Source organism: Doryrhamphus excisus, chromosome 19, assembly GCF_030265055.1.
Source record: "Doryrhamphus excisus isolate RoL2022-K1 chromosome 19, RoL_Dexc_1.0, whole genome shotgun sequence".
Taxonomy (NCBI): Eukaryota; Metazoa; Chordata; class Actinopteri; order Syngnathiformes; family Syngnathidae; genus Doryrhamphus; species Doryrhamphus excisus.
The window spans coordinates 5,966,440-5,993,298 of NC_080484.1; the positions used below are offsets into that span (position 1 = coordinate 5,966,440).

Genomic DNA, 26,859 nt, shown 5'->3' on the forward strand with positions numbered 1-26,859 from the left:
CCCAATTAGCCATTTTCCCTCCCCGGGGTCATGTGATGCATTACTGTTTGAAGGTTTCTGGTTTCTGCGATGGCGCAGTCTACATCCAGTCATAGATCCTTTACGGGCGGGGGCCTCAAACTAGTGTCCTGCGGGCCATATTTGGCCCGCGAGCCGCATGTTTGAAAGTTTAATGTTAGTTTGATATGGATACTGTATGGTATCATATACCCAGAAAAAAATATTACGTTTGATTAATGTTCATGTTAAAGGTTAAATAACTGTTAATAGTTATCCTCCCTATCCGTGTGGAAGTGGTAAGTTTTTGGCTATTTAAGTTTAAAGGAAATAACTTGAAGGCTACCGTTTAGGTCGCTAGCTCTCTAGTTTGCGAGTTAGCATGTGTCTCAAGACCCTGCAGTTGCGCAATATGTTGTAAATAAAAAAAGTATAAATGTGACTATAGTCGTGTTTTGTCATGTCTACAGGGCTCTAATAATGTTTTGTTCATTTTAATCTGAAAAAAATAATTTGTCTACCCACCAACTATATGTGGTTTCTTAAGTTTTTATTATTTGCCGTTTTATTATTATTATTATATTTATTTATTACTGATTGAATGATTTATTCTTGATTTGTTTATTTATTTTTCATCTTATTTTGTGCAGAAAAATAAAAATTAAGTTATTTGAGAACAGTGGAATGTTTTATCAGAGCTTTTCTTGTAGAAAATCGGAACCAAAGCACTGAAAAAGTTTGTATATTTTTCTGTTTTTAATAAATGTTTGTTTTTTTTTGAAAACCTGATGTGGCCCAGTCTCACCCGGACCCTCCAGCTCCAGTGGCCCCCAAGTAAATTGAGTTTGAGACCCCTGCTGTACGGCAAGCCAGCTGGGTCTGGACATTTGTCTCAAGGGAGCGTACAACACGGCGTTCATCCTTCTCTATTAATCAATGCATGGAATAGATTTTGCAGCAATTAGTTTGTCACGATGTCGACAAGGCGTGACTAACGCAGATGAAGCGACGCTGGCTGCTTTTACCGTCCAGTGGCTGCGATTACCGCCTGATTTCTGCGCCGTAGCTTTATTTAATGTACGGATGGTACACACATGGCTGATATTGGCTTTGTCACTCGACAAGGTACGGCTGAACTCGGGAGATAAATACACGCTTTATCTTCTTTAACCGGCCTCAGCGATTTATCACACCTTCTTCCTGGATTCCTTTTCGCTTTCTATGGAGACATCCCTTCACTCCAGAAAGTCTTCATCTTTCATATCTGTCTCTCCCCAGTCTCTCCTTCTGTCTTTCTCCTGACAGATCATCTCACTCTTCAGCCTCCATCTTGCTCTAACCAGCCATCTTTCCATCTATCATATCCTTGCACTCGCGTCACTGATGCACTCAGCCGCACGCACACACGCACGCTGACTGTGTGTGTGTGTTGATGTCAGGCAACAGCAGAGGCATCATCCGGTTTCCATCAGGAGGACATAGTAGAGAGAAACTGAAATAACATGCCGTATTTTCACATATAACAACCGCTTCTTTACTTAACTGCAGAGAGTACCATGTGCCAATGCATTTTTATACTACACGTTTAATATTTTTAACACAACAGTAAAAATGGAAAGGTCAGCGGTCATTTTACATGAATAAAGTCTAAATATTAACAGAAAAAAAGTAGTAAGCAACGAGAAAAAGTCTGAATTTTACAAGAATAAGAAAAATAAAATGTTTGTCACAAAAAGTTGTATTTTCTAAAGAAAAAAACACTTGTTTTTATGAGTATATGATGAGGAAAAAATGTACAACGGTTATTTATGAAGAAAGTTGAAATATTTGGAAATAAAAAAAAACAATAACAGCAAAAACGGTACTGTCATCTGTAATTTTACATGAATAAAGTCAAAATATTAACAGAAAAAAGTTGTAAGCAACTAGAAAAAGTCAGAATTTTACAAGAATAAGAAAAATTAAATTTTTGTCACAAAAAAGTTGCATTTTTTAAAGAAAAAACACGTATTTTTAAAAATAAATAAATAATATTATGAGGAAAAAATGTACAAAGGTTATTTATGAAGAAAGTTGAAGAAAAAACACATATTTTAAAAAATAAATAAATAATATGAGGAAAAAATGTACAAAGGTTATTTATGAAGAAAGTTGAAGAAAAAACACATATTTTTAAAAATAAATAAATAATATTATGAGGAAAAAATGTACAAAAGTTATTTATAAAGAAAGTTGAAATATTTGGAAATGAAAAAAAAAACAGCAAAAATGGTAAGGTCATCTGTAATTTTACATGAATAAAGTCAAAATATTAACGGAAAAAAGTTGTAAGCAACTAGAAAAAGTCAGAATTTTACAAGAATTAAATTTTTGTCACAAAAAAGTTGCATTTTTTAAAAAGAAAAAACACGTATTTTAAAAAATAAATAAATAATATTATGAGGGAAAAATGTACAAAGGTTATTTATGAAGAAAGTTGAAATATTTGGATATAAAAAAAACCCAATAACAGCAAAAATGGGGAAAAACTGGCAAATCTGCAGCACACTGGAAGTAATACACCAAAGTGTAAAGAGTATTATTGTAGTAACGTTGTTAGAAAATACAAGAATAAAAGTTCTGATAAAGGCACACTATGTAGCACAGACAGAAATATCGGAACATAGGAAGTGATCCATTGATGGGTTGTTTTTTTAATGGAGGTAAAATGGAGTGCACTATATGGTTGCAACCAGCAGAGGCGCCGTTGATTCAGTTGTGCCGAAAGACGTCAGCTACGGTACACACTTTGGCATGGAAAACAGGAGCTCAGGACATTCACGCTTCGCTAACCCACGATACAATTTACACAACTTTAGGTTTAGGTTCCCATGACAACCAGCAGTCGGACCAGAAGGGGCACCATTTCAAATATTTAGGCAGCATGATATATAGGATCATTATCATACAATGAATATTAATAGACAAAGTCCGGAATATCATAATAAACAACCCTTGCCATGTCTCGCTTGGACACCATTGTTCTTATTCAGTGACACACACACACACCTGGGGCCTTCGCCCATCACTGTCACCCTCCTCTCTCCGAGATGAGCCATTAATGACTAATTTGCAGGCTTTTGGAGGTAAAAGGTCAGCCTGTGGGTGGATGGGACGACTTGGAAGATTCATCAATACTAGCCTATATTCCTAAACACACACACACACACACACACACTACTATTATTACCATCCTTACAAGTACCATCCATCTTGCCTCTGACAAGTGTGATGAAAAAACCCCCAAAACAACAACACAATGCATTTGTTCTTCTCGAAAATGTAGCTAAAAGGAAGGCGATGCTAGAAAGCAGAATAAAACACTCTCATCCTTACACACAACAAATGTCACTGAAGCCGAGGCCTCAGCTGGACTTTCTATTCCCCGAGCCACGGATGCAAACATATGGTGACACAGCATCGGATTCATTCATCAATGACTGACGGAAGAGACTTGGATCTGAGCCCGCATGGAAACACAACCGTCCATATGGATTCCTGCTTGTTAAACAATGTTTCTGTGTTTTTCACCAACAATGAAAGTTTTACAACGGACTGTTGACCAAAACTCTAGATGCCCTGATCAATGATATACGCTTCAAAGGGGACCCATTATTCTCCATTGAATTGGGCTGTGGATTCATACAGAGCAGCTACACGCAATAACCAGCACAGGAAGCTTTCTAGATCTTCCAGAATCTGCACCTATGCTGTGATTGGTCACACTCCCGCAGCCCCAGGGTGGGAATATTTCGTTTTTTAAAAAGAATCAACAAGGTGAGCGCATGAACAGACAAACGGGATGTGACATTTGCTTATAAGTTGTGACGATCAAAAAGGGGAAGGCACATCCCAAACACAACCATCCTGTCCGGTTTTCCCAACTGGGAAAACAACTAACAACTATCGCTGGAGGTGCAGCAGAGCCTATACCCTGCCGTCAACGCTAACCGAGATGTTTGGTGGGCAACACAAATAGAAAGAAAACAGCAAAAAGTAGTGCAAGTTCAGAGATAGTGTCGTTTGCTGTATTTTAGGAATTTTCGGAATATTCATTCAAGTGCAATTTTTTTTACAGATACTTGTTGAGTGTTTTTTTTTCATAACAGAAACAAGGTTTATTTTTGTATTGACAGTTGATAGCTTTGATACAGTGAACTCATTTATTCATTCATTTTCTATTGCTTTTTCCTCACGGGGGTCGCGGGGGTGCTGGAGCCTATCCCAGCTGTCTTTGGGCGAGAGGCGGGGTACACCCTGTACTGGTCGCCAGCCAATCACTGGGCACATAGTATAGACAAACAACCATTCACACTCACATTCATACCTATGGACAATTTGGAGTCGCCAATTAACCTAGCATGTTTTTGGAATGTGGGAGGAACGCTGAGTACTCGGAGAAAACCCACGCATGCACGGGGAGAACATGCAAACTCCACACAGAGATGGCCGAGGGTGGAATTGAACCCTGGTCTCCTAACTGTGAGGTCTGCGCGCTATCCACTAGACCGCCGTGACGCCCTGAACTCACATTATTACACAAAATAATGTTGACAGTAATATTATCGTCCAGCTAATGTTGTTATCGTGACGGTGTTAGCCGTTTGAGGCACGAAGGGAAGCCCGAAACAATCTTTAATCTTCAACAATAGTTTATGTCAGGAAACACTAAATTTTTAATAGCGATCAAGACACATCAGGGTGTTAGCTTAGCGCATTTTGGTTTAGCAGCGTCGACGGACCTGAGGGTGGATGGATAAACCCGTGACTAACAGCCATCATTCTTGTGGCGTGACAACAGGGCTGATGATGCAAAGACTCATTTAGATGGAGGTCATCATCGGGAAGGATGTCATAGAGACGTTTATCACACACACACACACACATCTGGCTTAGTCACAATACAAACAGCGACCTATCGAGTGGCCCTGGAAGTTGACACACACACACACACATCACTAGAGGCGGAGGAGATGATGATGATGATGATGGGCTTGTATAGAGGACAGAAGGAAGGATGGGAATAAAAGGGAGCAGAGTGCATGATGGGAAAGAAAGAGCGGCAGGTTGAACCCTTTAGATGCATATCAATTAGTTTTATCACACACACACACACACACGTGAGCATCATGCAGACTGGGCAGATACAAGGAGCACGCCCTTAAAATGCCCTGCTATTGGCCAACAATGATGTCATCGCCGGAGCAGCGAGCGCTACCATTGGCCGGCCGGAGCAGACAGCGTGAGAGTGCCGCCGAGGTATCACCTCCATTCACGGGGAAATGCGTGTGTGTGAGTGTGTGTGTGTGTGTGCTCCCAACTGAGGCATACAGGCGGAGCTATTAGAGTCCTGTCCATCATGGTGAGGCGGGACCTGCTGGCATGCTCCCTAATGGAGCTTATGGGGGTGGGGGGGTTGGGAGAAATGGGTGTTGTCTCCCAGTTGTTGGCGGGCTGTTGTCATGGCGACGCAGATGGCGCTTCTCGTGCGAGCTGTATTGATGTGAGCACACCTTTAGAGAGAGAAGCCCGCCCCCCCATTTTTGCCAAAGCTTTGAAAGCAGGCGAGAAAGTGTTTATTACCGTGAGACACGCAAAGGAGATGCTTGTGGGAAATTAGCCCGATGACGACGGCGCCGTTCACTCGTGTGCTTCCGTTTCTCTCTATATGCTCCCCCCACTCCTCACCCCCCTCCCCCCTTAGAGTGCATGATGTCATTTGCAGGAACTGCCAGCCTGGCTGCTGGGATGTCTGCCAAGATGCTCGCAAAGCGAAACGCCGTCAATGCCTTCCGTGATGGCACGTGTGGGCGTTAAACATGCACTCTGATGCTCACAGGTCACATGTTTAGGCACACTTTCACCACCTAAAGAAAAATCCACAAAAGGCTTTTTCAGGCCTTGTGGCTGAAATGCACCTTTTCCCCACCCTGGTGTTCAAAAACATCATCCACAAGCTTTTTAAAATCCATAAGAAAATACATGGAAGCATTTGGTCCAATTAAAAGCCTGAAAAAGCCGCCTCAGCTGACATGCTTGAACATCATAACGCATCTTCAGCAATAAACCATGGATTGGAACTCCGTCCAAAAGATAACGTTCTCCAGGTAGTGAAAAGGGTGGACAAAAATTGGTAATGGTTTTATTTCATTTGAACATGCATCAGATTACAATTGAGTGCATCCCATAATCAGTTCACAGTTCCACATGTCCAAAAGGAGTAGGAAGAAGCAAAGCTTATTAAATCCTACCCCTCCATCTGGTACTTTTGCAATCAGTAACTCTTACATTTGTTCACTTCCTGCTTTCCTAATATCATTTAAGTTATTATTTTATGTTATTTTTACCGTATTTTCTGGACTATAAGTTGCTCCGGAGTATAAGTCACACAAGGCCAAAAATGCATAATTAGGTAGAAAAAAAACATACATAAGTCGCTCTGGAGTATAAGTCGCAGGAACAGCCAACCTATGAGACAAAGTATAACGGAAAATAAGGTAATTAATTTTAATTTTAATTTTAATTTTAATTTTAATTTTAATTTTAATTTTAATTTTAATTTTAATTTTAATTTTAATTTTAATTTTAATTTTAATTTTAATTTTAATTTTAATTTTAATTTTAATTTTAATTTTAATTTTAATTTTAATTTTAAATTAATCACGTACTGAAGTACGTGGTGATATGACCATTCAATGACATAATGGGTACCATAGTAACTGTCAATATAGTGATATATATAGCACATCATGACTGGTTCAAGACTCTTCATCCTTGTATTTAGCAAACATCAACTGCTTGTATTGTTTCTTGAATTGGCTCATCGTTGTGCATTGTTTGAGGTCCTTACTCATTCCATGTAATGTGGACAAAATGTGGAAAAAAATATATTTACAGCCACTCAACTACTACCTTCTTGTAGTATTCCTGAATTCTACTGCCACACGGTACATTGATAAAAGCCTCCTTATATATCCCATGCACTACCATCAGGCAAGGGAAAGACAAAGCCACTCTATGCAATCAACCAATTAACAAAAATAACTAACTAAATAGAAAAATCCCAACTGCTTCCGGAAGTGACATCATAGACGTGGGACGACGAGGAAATCTTATTAGACGTCAGCGGATGTGTTTCCCTCTACGACCGCCAACATGCCAATGGTGAGTTTGAATGTTCATGTTTTTGTGTGTACCCTCGGTGTACTGCCACGTCTGTCGCTGGATTGTATGAGGATGAACCGAAGTCGAGGTGTATGCATGTGTGTGCGTGTGTTATCCGAAGTCGATGACGGAGCCACTACATCACACAGAGACAAAGAAGATGTAGCAGGAGAGATCAGTGTTGCCAACCCCTCCAGATACTTTTTTTCCTTGCTACTTCAACACAAATCACGTATTATCTTCTCATCAAGTGTTGGGGTGCAGCCGTGGTCCCCTCCCCCATCTAAAACCTTACAATGCCGTTACCATAGCGACAGTAAAAATGTGTACATAAGCTTCACCCAGTGAAAGAAATGTTTCATCATTTGGTTTATCATTCATATAAAGTAAACTTCTGTTTACAGACCAGTTGGCTGGCGTTGGCTGCTCACTTGCAGTCGTCAGACCTTTTATGGCTTCATTGGTTCCAGACCAGACCCTGGCAAGTGAAATTCCGCCAAGTAGGACTCGTTATGTACATATAAATGGAATATTTTTAGAAAACCTGTTTAGGACCTTGTAAATACGCCTTGTTAAAAACATTATTAGAGCCCTCTAGACATGAAATAACACCCCTATTGTCACCTCTACTGTCATGCTGGGTGTGGTGCCTGCGGTTTATTTCTCTATTTCTGTTTCACGCCTTTATTTTGGAGCACTTCCATTTTGCTTTGTCCTGTGTTCTGTCTTGGAACTCCTCGTTTTGTCTCTTGCAGCTAATTTTAATTGTCCTATTTAGTTCAGGTGTGCACGGCAGTTATTATTATTATCATTCATTCATTCATTTTCTATCGCTTATTCCCACAAGGGTCGCGGGGGTGCTGGAGCTTATCCCAGTTGTCTTCGTGCGAGAGGCGGGGTACACCCTGGACTGGTGGCCAACAACCATTCACAATCACATTCATACCTATGGACAATTTGGAGTGGCCAATTAACCTAGCATGTTTTTGAAATGTGGGAGGAAACCAGAGTACCCGGAGAAAACCCACACATGCACAGGAGAACATGCAAACTCCACACAGAGATGGCTAAGGGTGGAATTGAACCTGTGTCTCTTAGCTGTGAGGTCTACGCGCTAGCCACACAACCGCCGTGCAGCCCGATTATTATTATTATTAAAATAAACATTTTACCTGCGATTGGGCCAAGTTGTAACACTTGACACTCCGATTACCCAATACTGGAGACAATAATAATAATAATAATAATAATAATAATAATAATAATAATAATAATAATAATAATAATAATAATAATAATAATAATAATAATAATAATAATAATAATAATAATAATAATAATAATAATAATAATAATAATAATAATAATAATAATAATAATAATAATAATAAAATACCACAAAACAATAAGATATAAAATTTGCATGTTACCATTGGGAGAATGTGTTGGTTTTTTTACTTCCTGTTCTGTTCAGTACGTCCTGCGGTGGTTATTGTCTCATCAGTGTAACATTACTGACACCTCGTGACCAGTGTACAATACTACACACCATTGCATCATATTTGAATGCATCTTCCCAATGCCTTATACTGTATTGTGTACGTGTATTTGACTTCAATTTATCATTTTTATGTTTGAAAAGGCTGCATTTAGGGCCAGAATATGTCAAATTTGCCTAAATATGCTTATTATTTTATTAAGAATAGGCCATAATCAACCATGATACAATGATTGATGAAATACTATATTACTATATTACTAAATACTATATAGAAAACCGTGATAAGAGTGAAGCCACCAATAAATTTGCAAAGTGCAAGATTACGGTTTGATTGTAGCTCCCTCACTATATTCATTCATTCATTTTCTACCGCTTTTTCCTCACGAGGGTCGCGGGGGGTGCTGGAGCCTATCCCAGCTGTCTTCGGGCGAGAGGCGGGGTACACCCTGGACTGGTCGCCAGCCAATCACAGGGCACATATAGACATCCCTCACTATATGATCAATTAATTAATAGTGATCGCTGTTTGGTAGTACACCATGGTCTATATGTAGTATTCTGACATTAGCTTACATTACATTACCTTAACACTGCATGATGTCAGCGTGTCCCACATGATCAATTCTAATAAAAAAAAAATAGTCATCCTCCCATTCCATGTGGAAGTGGTATATGGAAGTGGTGTATTTTTGCTAGCTCGCTAGCTATGAGCCGCCAGGAGTTGTTAGTTAGATGTAAACAATGAATAACAGGAGTGTAAAGGTGACGACAGGGGCGTTATATCAAGGGCGTTAATTCTATACCACTGAACTTGCGTGCATGTCGGAATGTATACGCGGTCTTGAAGAAAGCGGGTATGAAACAAGTGCACCATTCTCAGCTGCTCCCTGCAAATCATCCCGAGACGCTTTAACAGCCCCGGGCTCTTTTCATTGAGTAAAATGATGCATTCAAATCTCCCCAGAGCTCTGACGCCTTTCATAACTCAAACACGCCTCGACCACTGACAGTGAACGCTATCATGCCGTCCTTAATGCAGATTCAGAATCAACCAGGAGCTCTCAAATCACAAGGCTTTTGTTTCTCCAAGCGGCAGGCGTCTGAGGTCAAAGATGACAAACAATTGCGCGGTAAATCCCACCACGCCGCCACACTCAGCTCAGCTGTGGCTTTCCCAGCATATGTCTCCGAAGGCATCCCACATGCGCACACATTGGTCACACTTCTCAGCCTCTCACCTCCCGACTCAAACTTTGACGGACAGCACTTTTGTTGTCTTCTAAAGTGATGGAGAGCTTTTGATCTTTAAAGGGGACCTTTCATTCAGTTCAGCCAACATGTCACGCCATGTGCAAAGAAATATACATTCAGTCAATTCATCTGTTCTCTTATTTACAAAAAATATTGATATATGTTTCTTCATTGTGTTCCTATTAAATTGACTTATTTATTTTACATTTTGTTTCTTTCATTTAACTTTTTTATTCCCAAACCCTGTGGTGATTTCTTTCGATTGAGCTCAAATGTAGTTGGAATAGTCAGGTAATATTTTTACCGTCTACAACAGGGGGTCTCAAACACGCCAAATGTGGCCCGCAGGACACTAGTTTGAGGCCCCCGCCTTGATATGAAAGTTTCATGTTAGTGCGGCCCGCGCAAGTTTGATATGGATGCTGTATGGTATTATGTACCCAGAAAAAATTATTACGTTTGATTAATGTTCATGTTAAAGGTTAAATAACTGTTAATAGTTATCCTCCCTATCCATGTGGAAGTGGTAAGTTTTTGGCTATTTAAGTTTAAAGGAAATAACTTGAAGGCTACCGTTTAGGTCGCTAGCTCTCTAGTTTGCGAGTTAGCATGTGTCTCAAGACCCTGCAGTTGCGCAATATGTTGTAAATAAAAAGAGTATAAATGTGACAAAAGTTGTGTTTTGTCATGTCTACAGGGCTCTAATAATGCTTTGTTCATTTTAATCTGAAAAAAATAATTTGTCTACCCACCAACTATATGTGGTTTCTTAAGTTTTTATTATTTGCCGTTTTATTATTATTATTATATTTATTTATTACTGATTGATTGATTTTCTTTATTCTTGATTTGTTTATTTATTTTTCATCTTATTTTGCGTAGAAAAATAAAAATTAAGATGTTTGAGAACAGTGGAATGTTTTATCAGAGCTTTTATTGTAGAAAATCGGAACCAAAGCACTGAAATAGTTTGTATATTTTTCTGTTTTTAATGAATGCGTTTCTTTTTTTTTGGAAAACCTGATGCGGCCCAGCCTTGCCCAGACCCTAGCTCCAGTGGCCCCCAGGTAAATTGAGTTTGCGACCCCTGGTCTACAATATTAATACCTCAAGCACACAAAACAATCTCTTAACTTCAATAAACGTTTGTTTGTAATATGAACTGTACACAGTGGAACGTTGTTTTTTGGTGGCCCTGGTTTTCGGTGGAAATCATTGCCAAACATGTGTCTGGGTTTTTCGTACACTGACTCACTGCCCATACACAGCATCTTATACATACTGAGTGTCTGTGAAGAAGGGACTGTGGAGTTGGGCCACTATAGACAGATTGTGTCCACTACAGATAGATTCCGGCCATGGAATCCTTTCATCATTTTTATAATGTGTTTTTGTGGTGGATTTGTTCATAGAATGCATGCAAAATAAATCTTCACAACTAAAAACCCACCTCTTTAAATCTGTTTTTAATATCTAACTTTTTATATCTGACTGATGTTTTAACTGTGTATTAACGAATGAATGTTGTATTTTGGTGTTTCTTCTACTCTGTGTACTTGCTTTCAATTCAACTCCATTCTTCGGTAAAGTGTCTTTGAGTATTTTGAAAAGCGCTATACAAATAAAATGTATTATTATTATTATTATAATTCACCTCCTAATAAACAAAGCAGATGCATTGAAGGATGGTCCATACAGTAAAGGTTCCTCCTTCATTAAGTTTAATGCATCTTTGCTAGCCACCGTAGTTGAAACAAGTTTAACCATTGATGCTACGGTACATAGTTAGAGTTTGCAATTCCATTTTACATTGGATCAGTCGCTTCAGATGCTGAGAGGGCAAAACAGAGTCATTAGAGGAGCGAGAGAGCGTAAGGCTATTTGAATGTAAACTGGCAGGCAGCTCTCCTTTGGAGTAATCTCCTTCCTGAAGCAGCAGTAGCGTTTGTTGGAGCTTTTTTGTTATTCTAATTTGCAGCTTTCCTCAATCATGTTGGAGAGGAGCGGTGGTGATAACACGGAAAGAGCAAGGTAATCCTGGCCTGAAGGTAAAAAAAAAAAAAAAAAAGAAAATCACGACACGGCGAGGAGACCATGGACAGCTCCAATAATAATTCCTTCCATAGCCAAGCCACTTCAAACTAAAGTCTATCATTACAATGATATCGCTATTGACACTTGTGCCGTCCAATTTCAACCTATCATCATCACGTGTGCACAGTCCAAATGATTAGATTTCACCTCCATCCTGATGTTGCAGGTGACAACAATTGACAGTATCTGCGATCTGATAAAGGTCTAACTAGTCTGCTCAAGTGCATCCTTCACTCTCAATCACAAATAAGGATTTCCTGTCTGCTTTGGTGGAACTACGTGTCACTAATCGTGCTCCATCTTCAAACGTTTCATCAAGATGACATCGGAACCGTGTGTAGTTGTTACGTGATACGATCATGTGCTCGTTGACTAATGTAGTACATTGGTAAACCTCACTCCCGGATGCCTTAATAGTCACTATGGCTTATAGCTGGATGGCTAGCACGCTTGACTCTCATTCTGCAGAACCTGGTTCGAGCCCTGGCAGAAGGCGAGGCTGGCTGGATATCAAGTTGACAGCTTTGGGTTTTAGCTCAATGGCTAGCACTCTACTCTCGTTCTGCAGGCCCTGGTTGGAGCCTGGACAGGACTATATGTACTTGTTTGTGAAAGCTAACCCTGGACGGAAACACACAGCAAAGTCCAAACACTCCAAACACGATAAAACACCGCATGAGAAGAATGCTGAAGCTTTGTGGAACAAAACAGAATGTACGCAGGTTACCAGTGGTGCCAGATCTGAGGGATCTTTAAAGTCCCGAAGGGGATGCCCAGAAGAAAGTGTTACACCACATGGTGGCGCTAGGATGTACGGCATCTGCAGTGATACGGACTCTGCATGAAGAGTCGAGTCGAAAAGGCAAAAAGCTCTCAATTTACCAGGCAATCTGCGTTCCTACCCTCACCCGTGATCATAAAGTAGTGACCAAAAGGACTGCAGGTAGAAGCGCACAAAAAGAGTTCTCTCCGTAGGGTGACTGGGCTTTCCCTTAGAGATACGGTGAGAAACTGATGAGGTGGCTCAGGCATCTGGTCAGGATGCCTCCCTGACTTTAGGATGTGTAGCCGAATCATCAAATCCTGTCTCGTCTGGCAGGTCCAACCTTGAAACCAAACTCTCATCCCCTAGTTTCTATACTTCCTCACAAAGATACGCAGCGATTGGCCAGTATTTTTGGCGTAATCCTGCTACTACCAAAGAAAACTAACCTTGTTCCATCATCACCGTTCTGTATCATCTGCTATTTCCATCTCATTTCGCATATCAAAGTAGGCAAACCACCACGGAACGAATGATCAATTATACCAACGTCGACTAATCCTACTCTTCAACTGAGGCACCAACTGAACTCTTGATGTCAGCTCAGTCCAGACACAACATACCACAAAAAACACTAGTCTAGTCTAGTCTAGTCAAGTCTGTGTGTGTGTGTGTGTGTGTACATGAAAGACAAACACACAGCTGACAGAAACCGTCTCCTTGCTAATTACTGCCAAAACATGGCGATGCACTAATGAGGGTGTGAACACATACACACGCAGCTGCCCTTCACACTCCGAGCCTCCAGGGGGTGACGGGCCGGCGTGCCAAAAAGAGGATTTATGGTGAAAAGCTTTTTAGGGAAAGGGTTTGAGGGGGGAGAGACAGATAAGACGAGAGGAGAGGAGGGGGATTACATGGTGAATATTTCAATGCTAGAATGTACCAGTGGGTCGAGCGGGCACACACACACACAAACACACACATGAACCAGCGTACGGTCTGGGTCTGAATGACAAGATGATTGCGGGTTAACCTGCTGTGACCGAGCAGGCTATAAGCAACGTCCTTGTGCTTTTGTCACAATACTGAGACTAGATGTCAAAGTAATAACAGCCGAGCACACTAGCAACTGCGTGTACAAACACCACTTACCATGAGCTTCCTCTTCTGCAACATAAAGCACAACGGCACGCGCTAGGACGTATTCTGCATGCCATAAAAACAGCACCGTAGAGCCGGCGTCTGGTGACAATACAACCATCACAGTAGTCCACCGGGACTCTGCCTCCAAAGTTGCGTAAAATGAGATGTCAGCGTATTGTTGGGAGACCTTGGGGTCCGAAAGCATCAAAGGATGAACTCTGCCATTTGTCTTTGGATTTTTCCCTGGCCTGAGTACTTCAAAAGAATAACCAGTCCCTGGGAAAAATAATACAGTCGTCCCTCTCCTTCTTTCACTTCCACTTTCACAGCTTTGCTTTATTACGTACATTTGTTCCAAATAATATTCATTTCAAAAATCTTATTGCAGTTCCTCGCTGTTTTGCAGTTTAGCACTGTCAATTATTAGCAAATATTTTTGGCCTAAATGAGGCGCTATTTCCAACACAAGCCAGTACTAGGTGCATTATTAAAAAAAAAAAAACAAAAAACAAAAAAAAACCTTAAACTGTATAATGGAAAGCAGGAAGTGAACAAATGTAAGAGTTACTGATTGTAGGGGTAGGATTTAATAAGCTTTGCTTCTTCCTACTCCTTTTGGACATGTGGAACTGTGAACTGATTATGGGATGCACTCAATTGTAATTTGATGCATGTTCAAATGAAATTAAACCATTACCATTACCATAAATCGATTCAACTTTGACAGGCATTTTACCATGCTTCATTTTACTATACACTTTTTATACTACGTCGGAGAAGCCCCTTTGTCCTTGATCATTAACGTTAAGACCGTGTGATTTATTGCCGACATTTCCATATTAGCGGTGCTTGACTTCTTTTTACACTTTCTACACACAGACAAACAACTGAGCTACACTTTTGTCCTTCAACATTAAAGGGTCCTTGACATGATTCATCAACTGTGTATGTTACAATATATATATATATGTTATATATTGTTTCTTATTATGTTCTATATTGTTTGATTTTTTGAACGTTAAGTCGCAAAAATAATATTTACAGTTTATGACGCAAGCCATAACCGACCAGTTCTCGCAATTCAGGCTCATTTCAGCTAAACAAACGCTTGTCGAAGTAGATCGTCAACTTGGGTCAGTATATTTGTCGTAGTTTTGCCGAAACGTGTTGCTGCTGGATGTTCACAGGATCCGAGTGATCCTGTACGTTTCTCTTCTAAAAGAGGACAACGATGTGCAGAGAACAACAGGCATATGGACGGCCACCACGAGTTCTGTTCTTTGCAGTGATCATTTCACTGATGGCTGCTTTAAAACGATGCCATTCCGGCAAAACAAGGAGGGATGACCACTGGGTGAAAGTTGCCCCATAGCAGCGTACCTTGTGTCTTGTTTACATGTCTTCTAAAACACTATTCCACGATAGCGACAAGGCTGCAAACATACACGTTCCATACATAAACATCTTTTCACAGCCATATGTTTACTGCAAACATTCATCCCCATATGATCTTCATCCCCATGTCTTTAGGCTTACGTGGATGTTCTAAAAAAAATCGCTGAACCCGCCCCCCCAATGTTTACTTTCATCCGATAACTTTGGTGAGGATATTTACAGTTAAAGCTGGGAAGGATACTAGGTATGGTAGCTAAGGGTGTATCTAGGTATCATGTAGACATAAGATGGCCCTGATGTGAGGCGTGCTGTATCCTGATTAGCGGTGCACGGTGCTGGCAGGCATGGCGATGCCACGCTGCCAGCTCGGAGGCCCGCTGCGGGAGCCCACACAGTCCAGGCAGGCAGAGGAATGCGAAAGGACAGAGTGACCGGCTGCTGCCTTGGCAAACATGGCAGCCACGCCATGCTGCTCAGGTCAGCGGGGAATGAGGCCACAGCCTTGCAGGCCAGGAGGAGGAGGAGGGAAAGTGGCTGGCGGAGGAGGGGAAAAAAGATTAACTTAAAAAACAATCAAACTGCAGGGGATGGATATATCGTGTGTGTGTGTGTGTGTGATTAAGATGGTGGGGGATGTCACTGTATGAGTCCAGGGGGTAGTTACATTGTCCCAGTTACAGAGACGTGTTGGAAGCATTGGGGAGAAAGCACACACAATGGTTAAACAGCATTTGTGTGTGTGTGTGTGTGTGTTCACAGCGCAGTCTAGACCAGGGGATCAAATGTAATCCCTATCACTGATACAGCCGATGAGCTGAGGGTCTCAACACAAACAACATGATCACTGCGACAACCATCAACTATGATTTGCCAATACGGAAAAACAACTGCTATTTTCTCCATAGTCATAGAATCAATCAGAATAAGAGCTATATTTATGGCACAGGCAATTCTGTAAGTCGTATTTTAACATCCTCATAAGACCACACAAGCATCAAGTAAGTTGATTACTGTCATTATAATGTCAGTATATAATTATAATAATTATATATAATTATAATTATAATATTAGTATTATGCAAATGACACACAAGTGTCAAAATAAGCACGAGTTAACCAGTCGTATTATTTGTGAATACTCAATAAATCAGAATAAAACTTACATTAACAGGACAGGAAAGGCTTTATGTATCACTTTAGCCCTCTTAAAGGGCCATACAAGTGTAAAAATAAGTTAACCACTATCGTATTATTTGTGGATACTCAATAAATCACAATAAAACTTACATTAACAGTACAGGAAAAGCTTTATGTATCACTTTAGCTCTCTTAAAGGGCCATACACATGTAAGAAAGGGGTTAACCACTATTGTATTATTTGTGGATACTCAATAAATCAGAATAAAACTTACATTAACAGTACAAGAAAAGCTTTATGTATCACTTCAGCCTTCTTAAAGGGCCATACAAGTGTAAAAATAAGTTAACCACTATCGTATTATTTGTGGATACTCAATAAATCAGAATAAAACTTACATTAACAGGACAGGAAAAGCTTTATGTATCACTTCAGCCCTCTTAAAGGGCCATACAAGTGTAAAAATAAGTTAACCATTGTCGTATTATTCGTGGATACTCAATAAATCAGAATAAAACTTACATTAACAGTACAGGAAAGGCTTTATGTATCACTTTAGCCCTCTTAAAGGGCCATACAAGTGTAAAAAAGGGGTTAACCACTATTGTATTATTTGTGGATACTCAATAAATCAGAATAAAACCTACATTAACAGTACAGGAAAGGCTTTATGTATCACTTTAGCCCTCTTAAAGGGCCATACAAGTGTAAAAATAAGTTAACCACTGACATATTATTATGGAAATACTCATTTTCTCATTAGATATACAATACATCAAAATAAAACTTATATTAACAGTACAGGAAAAGCTTTATGTATCACTTTAGCCCTCTTAAAGGGCCATACAAGTGTAAAAATAAGTTAACCACTGACATATTATTATGGAAATACTCATTTTCTCATTAGATATACAATACATCAGAATAAAACTTATATTAACAGTACAGGAAAAGCTTTATGTATCACTTCAGCTCTCTTAAAGGGCCATACAAGTGTAAAAAAGGGGTTAACCACTATTGTATTATTTGTGGATACTCAATAAATCAGAATAAAACCTACATTAACAGTACAGGAAAAGCTGCATGTATCACTTTAGCCCTCTTAAAGTTAAGTTTACCACTGACATATTATTACGGAAATACTCATTTTCTCATTAAATATACAATACATCAGAATGAAACTTACATTAACATTACAGGAAACCCTTTATGTATCACTTTAATCTTTTTAAAGGGTCACACAACTGTAAAAAAATACATTAACCATTGTCATATTAACAATATAATGTGTAAACCGCTCTCTCGAGCTGAATGATGCATGAGGACGGCGTGATAAATCTCTCTATCCACCATCATGTTATACTTTAAAACAACACTCCTGCATGTTAATGATGAATGATGAGGGTTACCTAAAAGTTAAAAAGAAGTCAACCACTGTCGTATGCGAAATCAAGGACAAATAATGAGAGCATAATAAATTCACAGACGCATCGCATGTTTAACATGAACTGTCAGTCAAGTGCAAAAAGAAGTGAACACTGCTGTCGCATGCTGACTCAGCAATGCAGTGTTTTGCTACACATGCAGACCTGACTCTTGAGGCATATTCTTCCTAAAAGAATGTCAAGGTTCTGCTATGACTTTGGTAAGGTCCTTCATACAAAGCAGGCTTGGCTTTAGCGTGATAAAACATAAACAAGAAGCCCTGAGTCAAGAGTGAAGATCCAGACTACTTAATATAGGAAGAAATGTTCACGTGTGTCTTTGTGTCAACGATAAACGCGTGCACCCCCCCCACCCGGAGGCAAAGAGATGCCATCGTTGAGACTAAACAAGTAACGATTCCAGCACCTCTGCTCCAGTTGCAGTATTGTGCTTGACAAGCTATCTTTAATTGGAATGGATTGGATGGGGTAATCAATAAGGGGCTGGGGTGCAGACAAAATGTTACTAAACAATGGCCGTGTTTTGCAAAGAATTAAGGAGCCATTAATCTTTTTCTTACAATAGAGAGGCTGCCACTTAACTCGCAAAAGAGCAGAGCTGGCTAATTAATTCACTCCCACTCAACCGATGCAACTGCTTTCATTAAAAATATCTCTTAGCAAGACGCCTCAATCTACGGATGCCGCACAGTAGGATTCCACCTCATATTAATAGGGGTTACGTTGGAAAAACATATTATATAATACACATGCAGAATAGAGACTCTATGAGTGGACGAATGTTCTGCGCTCCTGTTTAAATGCCTTGAAGAAAAGTGGAGGTAAGCATGGGTGAAGCTCAAATTCCCATCACTGTTGGTCTTCTTTAGACGGCAAACCGGTGGTTGAACTGAAGAATGATTTGGACAGCATGAGAAAGTGGAAAAGAAAACTGGAGCTGCTATATGCAGATCCAAACTGCATGAACACCGCCGATACTGTAAGTACGCATGAGTTTCACATTTCAGTCGATAAAGCTGCTGGCTGCTGACAACTCATGATTAGGATTGGCCTATCGCTTTTATATACTGCTATAAATTCTTCCAATCATAACAAAATGACTTATACCAGTAGAAATGATCATTTGAAATGGAAAAAAGTCTGGCATGGCATTGGATGATGGATGATTGCAATGTCATAGCATTTAGCCAAGGACACCATCTGCTGATTTGAACGATATCATCATATCGTGATACATCCATATCGCCCAAGCCTGCTCTTGATACCCCACATGTGATCAGGAGGTTGCCTACAGCCACACCTGCGGTTAAGGTCTGACCCAGCGCTACCGAGAGACCCATGGATCATTACCGTAATGAACAACCAAGTCATTCAAAATGTAAACAATAACTTGTTGGATGAATGGCTTGTTCTGCCCACTGCAAACGTAAGACACAACAATAAACATCAAGATAGAATATTTGCTGTACTTGTACTGCATCTCGTGAGTGGATAGAATACCAAATAAAGTCAAGAGAAGTTCTCCATCAATGTTCTCGTCCGATGATCTAAAGTTAGGTGCCTTCACGTCTGACATTGGATACGGGCTCTTACCGGGTGCTGCGTGTTTAGCAAAATATAATGTATGAGTGGTTGGCTCCCACGGATGCGGGGGGTCACATATTGGGTTTCAAACTGGAACCAGCTGGAATTAGACCCCAGTGAAGATGATACTTTCACTCTCATGCAGTAAAACTCTTAAGTCCAGTAAAGCAAACTGAGTTACTCGTATGATATCATCAGTTAGCATGCACGCAAGGAGCCGCAAAGAAAAGCATGTGCGCGATTTCCTGTCTTCCACACTGACCTGCACCTGCATGAAGGATCCCCGGTAGAAGCAGCATGCTGCAGCCGACAGGGCGCTCCACAGACTGCACCTCTCCGTCATGGTGGGCACACACCTTGGTGTATCCTATTCCCACGTCCTCCCTTCTCTCTGTTGCCTCTTCTTTCTCCTCGCCCCAACCCCAGGATGTCCACAAAAAAAGCACCCCCAGAGGCTCTCTGGGCTAAGCCTGTCCCACCCTTGCCTGCCTAAAAGCCCCTAAACATAGTGGCTGCCCCTCACACTGCAAGCTGAGAGCTACAGAGCTAGATGTTCCCGGCAGCAGCTGCACGTGTAGAAGTGATCGGAGGCTGTACGCATCGCAGCTTCTGACATCCCGGCTGCCTCTGTCCTGCGCCGGCTGCCTGGTTCGTCCCTGCTCTCCCCTCGCTGCACTTGCTGCACTTCACCAGGCTGCTAGGGATTACCTCATTGCTTGCTGATGAAAGGCGTGTGGGTGGGGGGAGGGTGGACCAGAGGGAGAGAGAGGGAGGGAGAGAGAGGGTGGGTGGGAGGATGGATGGAGGGAGTGAGTTGGTGGGTGGGGGTTTGGGGGGGGGGTGGCTTCAACACTAGCAGGAGAGTGGAGAAATTGCAGGCAGACCCCACCCACCATCCCCCCACGCCGCCACCCTGACTTGAGTGCTGAGACAATGCTGACACGGGATGGGAGGGGGGAGCTGAGAGAGTAAAAGTGGGAGAAAGTAAGAGATAACAGAACGTGATTGCAATTCCTTCACAAATGAATAACACCAGTTCATACATCACAGCATACAATAGCAACCCCCGCATACTATGCAAATATACCATAAATGATCCAATCATATTCAGGTCTTCTTAAGAGGAAGGGGCACTAATGGGAAGCAGGCGATAATTGCAGCAGCTGTTATTTCTCAAATATAAAAACCCATATAATATACACGAGTGAAAAATTATGAAAAAAATGAAAATATTTACATTGTTAACATCAACATGTTTTCATGTCAAACACAAGATAAAGCTGCTGGATGCTGACCACTCAAATGCAGCCGCTGCCATCTTGCATAAAAAACTATACCAGGAGGTTGCCTTCAGCCACAGTTTGTTCCTTACCACATCAAATAACTTTTTAATTATTTATTTATTTATTTAAATTTATAATAATCAAATATTTTTTTAAAAACTGAATAAGACCCGGAATGTACATGAAGAAAGGATGTGTCAAATAGAATATTAACTTGACTTGGGCGATATGGATCTTTGCATTTTTCATAATATATATGAGATGTATCAGGATATGATTATATCCAACAATCTCTAATTTAAATTCAATGGAGTCTTGCATTAAAACCCATATTATGAAATAAACTTGTCTCAAATTGTATGTATTGGTAACACACTAGCTAACCTTGCTAATGGGATGTCAGGCTCTGCACACAAACTATAATGCCTGTGCTTTTGATGAAGGAAGATGTAGTCACCCATGCAATTCCAATTGCATATGGAAGATACGCTCTTGTTTTGTTGACGCAAACAAGGATGTTAACGGAAGTGTGTTCAGTGTGTGGAGAATGTATTTACAGCTAAGACGAGCTATGTGCTTCATGTATTTTTTAACTGCACGTTGTCATCAGGCACTGTCAAACGTTCCTTACATTGAAGCCGTAAAATACAACACGGTGAAAATATACTCAACCAGCCCGAGTCATCTTAAATATCCGCTGCGGCATGCAGTCGTCATACCGTTATCATTTATACCAGTATAAGTCACTTTGTTATCATGGGAAGAATCGAAAAAATATCAGCCAACCCTAATATGAACTCATTAATTTTATCCAGAAGGTCCGACTCTAACCGAAACGGACGCTAACCAAATAAATGTTTCCCATAAGAAATCATGTAAATCCAAATAACTGGTTCCAGAAAGGGGTTTGCACAGCGGACGAGTGGTTAGCGCGCAGGCCTCACAGGAGGCTCGAAGACCCGAGTTAAATTCCATCCAGCCTTGGTTAGCATCATTAATTTTATCCAGAAGGTCCGACTCTAACCGAAACGGACGCTAACCAAATAAAGGTTTCTCATAAGAAATCATGTAAATCCAAATAATTGGTTCCTGAAAGGGGCCGCACAGCTTTTCTTTCGGGTTTTGACAACAGGAAGTAAGATCTGCATATGTACTTAGTGTGTGGATTAAGATATGCCTTTATTCGTCCCTCAGTGGGGAAATTTGTAATTGGATTCAAAAGCAATCAGCAAAAAGAAAAAGAAAAAAGAAAAAAGAAGAAGAAAAAAAAAAATAAATAAAAAAAAAATAATAAAATAAAATAAAAATAATATGAACTCTGATAGATAAAACATTTACTTAAATATCACAAGGTTGTCTCTGACGACTTGCTAGTTATGTTGCCAGCTTGGATATTAAAAGTTGACATTAAATACAAAATTACATACTGCATTCAAATGCCTGGCAGGCCGGATATGGCCCCCGGGCCATAGTTTACCCACCCGTTTTAGACTAAATATTTTACCTCCAAAAATGTACCTCCGGGCTGATGATTTTAGATGATCTTGATGAATTTGAAGGTCATCCTCCTCCTTCGTTTTCCCCGTTTGCTGTGTGTACATCACCATTGGCCCCATAGCTTAATACGACACCACCGTGCTTGACAGCAGGCATGGTGTTCTCCCCTCTGGCAGGGCAGCCTCTCAGTCCGGGGCGGTGCGAGCACGCTTGACTGTGGGCACTGACGCCTGGGTTCTAGCAGCTTCCAGAGAAGATAGAGGCTATGAGGCTCATTTCATTGACAAAGCTTTCTAGATCTTCCAGAATCTGCACCTATTCCAGTTGGAATTCATTCATTTTCTAACACTTATCCTCACGAGGGTCGCGGGGGGGGTGCTGCAGCCTATCCCAACTGGTCGCCAGCCAATCACAGGGCACATATAGACTCACACTCACATTCATAGCTATGGACAATTTGGAGTGGCCAATTAACCTAGCATGTTTTTGGAATGTGTGAGGTAATCGGAGTACGGGGAGAACATGCAAATTCCACACAGAGATGACCGGTGGTGGGATTGAATTAGGGTATCCTAGCTGTGAGGTCTGCGCGCTAACCACTAGTCCACCGTGCAGCCTATGTATATTTTCAGTTGAGCCATTGTAAAGCTAACTAAACCAAACCTAACCTGACCAAACCTTTTATTCTAACTAAGACGTATCTGATCTAATCACTCTATCAGTTAAAAATGAGAGTTGCAGAAAGAACTGGAAACCCAAGGGAGCCATGATGATGATGTTATGTTCTTTACAAGTGTACGTAAACCTTTGACCACAACTGTATGTGTCGCCAAACTGTTAACCAATGTTAAATGACCAGTTAATTACTACAAAATGACCGTATATTCAGCTAAAATTACCATGAATGGGTTCTGCAAAAGTAGGGGAACTGTTCCAACCCCCTTTTAATAACCCTTTTAACGTTTGTGTCAACCAACTAAACAAATAATACAGTTTTTAATGCTTTTTCTTCCAGTTGAAAACTGTTGTCTAACAAGCCCTGAAGGGGTGATAAATGCTAACGAGGGAAGCCACATGAAGAGGAAGGAGGAGGCACGCCGCCTCCCCGAGGAATCTAACCTTTCTTAAGCCATGAAAGGAGCCCAGTGGGGGTGTCCACACACCCCCACAACCAGTCCCAGTGCATGCACACAACACGCTTGAATGCATGTCCACCACTTCTATTGTATATACAGTACGTCGCCACTCGCCCGGTGCATGCTGCAATGGTAATGCATGCAGCCAGACAGCTCATTAAAAACGAGCTGGAACACAACGGCAGATGTCTCAAGGATAACAGGGTGAGATTCTCAACACATACACACATACACACACACACACGGCATCACTAAGGGTGCGGGGCTCCAGCAGGGCCGCACGCTTGTCATCCTTGAGGACGCTTCACCATGGCAACGCCAAATTGTGACAGTGCGTTCCGCTGAGCGTGCACCGCTTCCGAAACATAATCATCAGGGTCATTCTTTGTGTCTGCCGCACACACAAACACACAAACACAAACACACACCTTGCTAAGCTGCGTCTTAAATTAAAAAAAATGCATGTGATGGGGTCACAGGTCATAAAAACAAATAAGACACGGCGTGCGTTCATTTACTGCAATATCTCCTCTTAATGCCATCTAATGCCATCCAGTGCTGGATTAAACAGATTGCATAGCAGGAGGGGGTGGGTGGGTGGGGGGGGCACATGATCTCATTAGAGGGTTCCCTGAATCCGCCGTTAAACTCATCCAAAAACAATCTAGCTGGTAGCAACATCTGGCACAGACGAAATGCAAATAGACTAAGAGTGTTTGGACAAGCTCTCACATCATCCTGAAAATAAAGAATAAAGATGAGGTCTCTTTGGCTGGAGCAGCTGTAATGACGCTTGTAACCACCAGGGGTGGGGGGGGGGGGGGACCTGCCTGCAGCCATCTCTTTCCGTCCTTACCCCCATCCTCTATCTCGTCAAACTCCCCCTCCCCTTTCACTGCTTGGAGGCCAGTTAGATATTAATTAGTGAGCCCCATCCCACAGGCTGATATCAGCACAATGGAGGATCCCAGCATGTATCTGCCACAATCTCTCTAATAAAAGGACTGTGTGCTTGACACACACGCACACACACACACACACATGCAAAAAAAGAGCGAATGTAATGATGAAAATAAACTAATTGCATGAGAAACATTCTAATGTGCATGCATGAGATGTGTATGACAGAGTGTCACATTGTACCACTATCTACTACTTCACAGCTGCTATGAAGTACTCCACTACCCTACAATAACTGCAATGAGTCAAAGAGGCCTGCAAGCGCCTGGCTCTGCATAATTATTATTATTCTGGCAGCAGAGGAAACCCCTGTCAAATGGAGGATCCTTCTTTTTACGTGAGATGCACAAAGAGGTGATGATGCAACTCCACAATAGAAGGCTACGTTCGCACTGCAGTGATTTTTTTATGTGGTTGTTCACATGACCACACAAATACGACACATTATTAATGTGAACACAAAGCGTCTGAAAAGTGATGTGGATGTGCAAAAGGATGACATCGCTTGCATTTCAGGGGCAATGTTTACTTTGTGCTAGTCATGTGCAATACCAATGATTACAGTGCTGAGCCAATACTGGGTAAAAAGTTGAGGGGTATAAACAAGCTAAAAAAAAACAAACAAAGGACATGATCATATAGCTAACGTATGAAAAGTAGCACTATTTTGATTTCAAAATTGACAGGGCATCTCTGTGTTAGCATGTTCTCCCTGTGCATGGCAACTCCATAGGTATGAATGTGGGTGGGAATGGTGGTTTGTCTACTATATGTGCCCTGTGATTGGCTGGCCACCAGTCCAGGGTGTACCCCGCCTCTCGCCCCAAGACAGCTAGGATAGGCTCCATCATACCGCTGCGACCCTAGTAAGGATAAGCGATTCGATTTTTAGCCTTTCAAGGAACTGCTTCACAATGAAGTATCACAGGTCACTAGATGGTAATCTACGTCTGTAGCCTTAAGTGGGGTAGTTGGCGCCGACACCCTCTCTGACCACCACCAAACATTCATTCACATTCACACACCAGTGTGGGGAGCACTGGAGGCGAATTGGTGAAGTGTCTTGCCCAGAGACACAACAACAGTGATGGGTGCAGGAACCGGGCATCCAACCGGCAACCTTCTGGTTTCTGGACAACCTGCTCTGCTGTAGAAAAGTCTAAAAAAATGACAATATAGTGGCAATAGAACAACAGGAGTATTTTAGTGCACGTAGGCATGTGTGTGTGTGAGCCAGCACACCCCCCCCCCCCCCGCCCCCCCAACAGCAGCTCACACCACATCTCATTTACACAGGCGCCAGATTAATTCAATCTACAGTAATTGTAAAATGCACACACACACACACTCTCACACATATGTGCACCCACAGGGCACTGCCTTGATTTAATCAGGCGCCACACACACACACACACACACACAGAATCACACCATTTGGAAATTCAAAGCATACGCATAATTAAACATGTACTTGTACACATCTGAGCCCCTTTATCACACATTGCTTAAGAGTGCCAAAGCGAGTTAAAGCTTCCGTGAAGCCACAACAAAGTCCACACGAACCGAACCTTGGAACAAAGTACTTTGCCATTTATATACTGTATATTATTGGTTTTGCCACAAAACACACACAATTACAGTCAGCTTGATAGACCTTGGGTGTGCACACAGTACAGTATGGTACAGTACAGTAGAGTACAGTACATTACAGCATGCGTGTGTTGTCAGGACTTACGAGGCTGTCGTTCCCAATGAAAGAGGCGACGCGGAGGCCAAGTCGTGATTTAAACATCAGCTGTCATAAATGTTTCACACAAATGGAAGGCGAGGGAGGAGGGATTGTCTGCAGCCTTCCAGGGAGAGGCAGGATGGGACTCAAGGCACACGCTTCATCTATGCAGGATACGTCTATAATAAACATGAATTCTATATAGATACAAACATATTGCAATATTACATTCATTATACTGTTGTAGGAAGTTATTATATTTGAAGTGGGGGGTGGGACTAGATAATCTTGACATCTTCCCACTCCCTTTCAAACATGTTTACGTTTAGGTATTTTTATTTGTATTGATTTTGGTTGGTTTGTTGTGCTTTAAATGTTTTTCATGTTCGAAATAAAGAAAAAAAAAGAAGTGAAACATGCACATGAAGAAGATATGACTGAAAATATGATTTCAAAATATAGATAAACTATGACTATATCAAATATGAATATTCTATAATACATAAACATGACTTTTAAAATGATTATCTTTTACAATGATATTTGTATTTGAAGTAAAAGCCAATGTAGGACTAATAACACATAAAATATGATTAATGTCTTGTGTTTTACTAAAGCACAACAGATCAAGGACATATAAGTAGGATTTTATTACCCTTACTGGAGGATTTACGGTAAAAAATAAAAAATTCAAAACACAACTCAAACATGCAATAATTCATATTTATGTCATGTAT

The 26,859-nt window shown here is 41.0% G+C and overlaps 1 protein-coding gene across 4 annotated transcripts in view; it reads right to left on the reverse strand.

Annotated features, from left to right (window-relative positions):
- sh2d3ca (SH2 domain containing 3Ca) overlaps nt 1–20,201 on the reverse strand; it is a 45,557-nt gene extending 25,356 nt beyond the window's left edge. For all 4 annotated transcript variants that reach the window (XR_009120298.1, XM_058057910.1, XM_058057909.1 and 1 more), the window contains exon 1: nt 19,780–20,201. Coding sequence is in view for 3 of the 4 variants with exons in the window: in XM_058057910.1 (XP_057913893.1) it covers nt 19,780–19,860 (81 nt within the window). In the remaining variant the exon portion in view is untranslated. The remainder of the gene's footprint in view (nt 1–19,779) is intronic.
- Between the last annotated feature and the right edge of the window lie 6,658 nt (nt 20,202–26,859).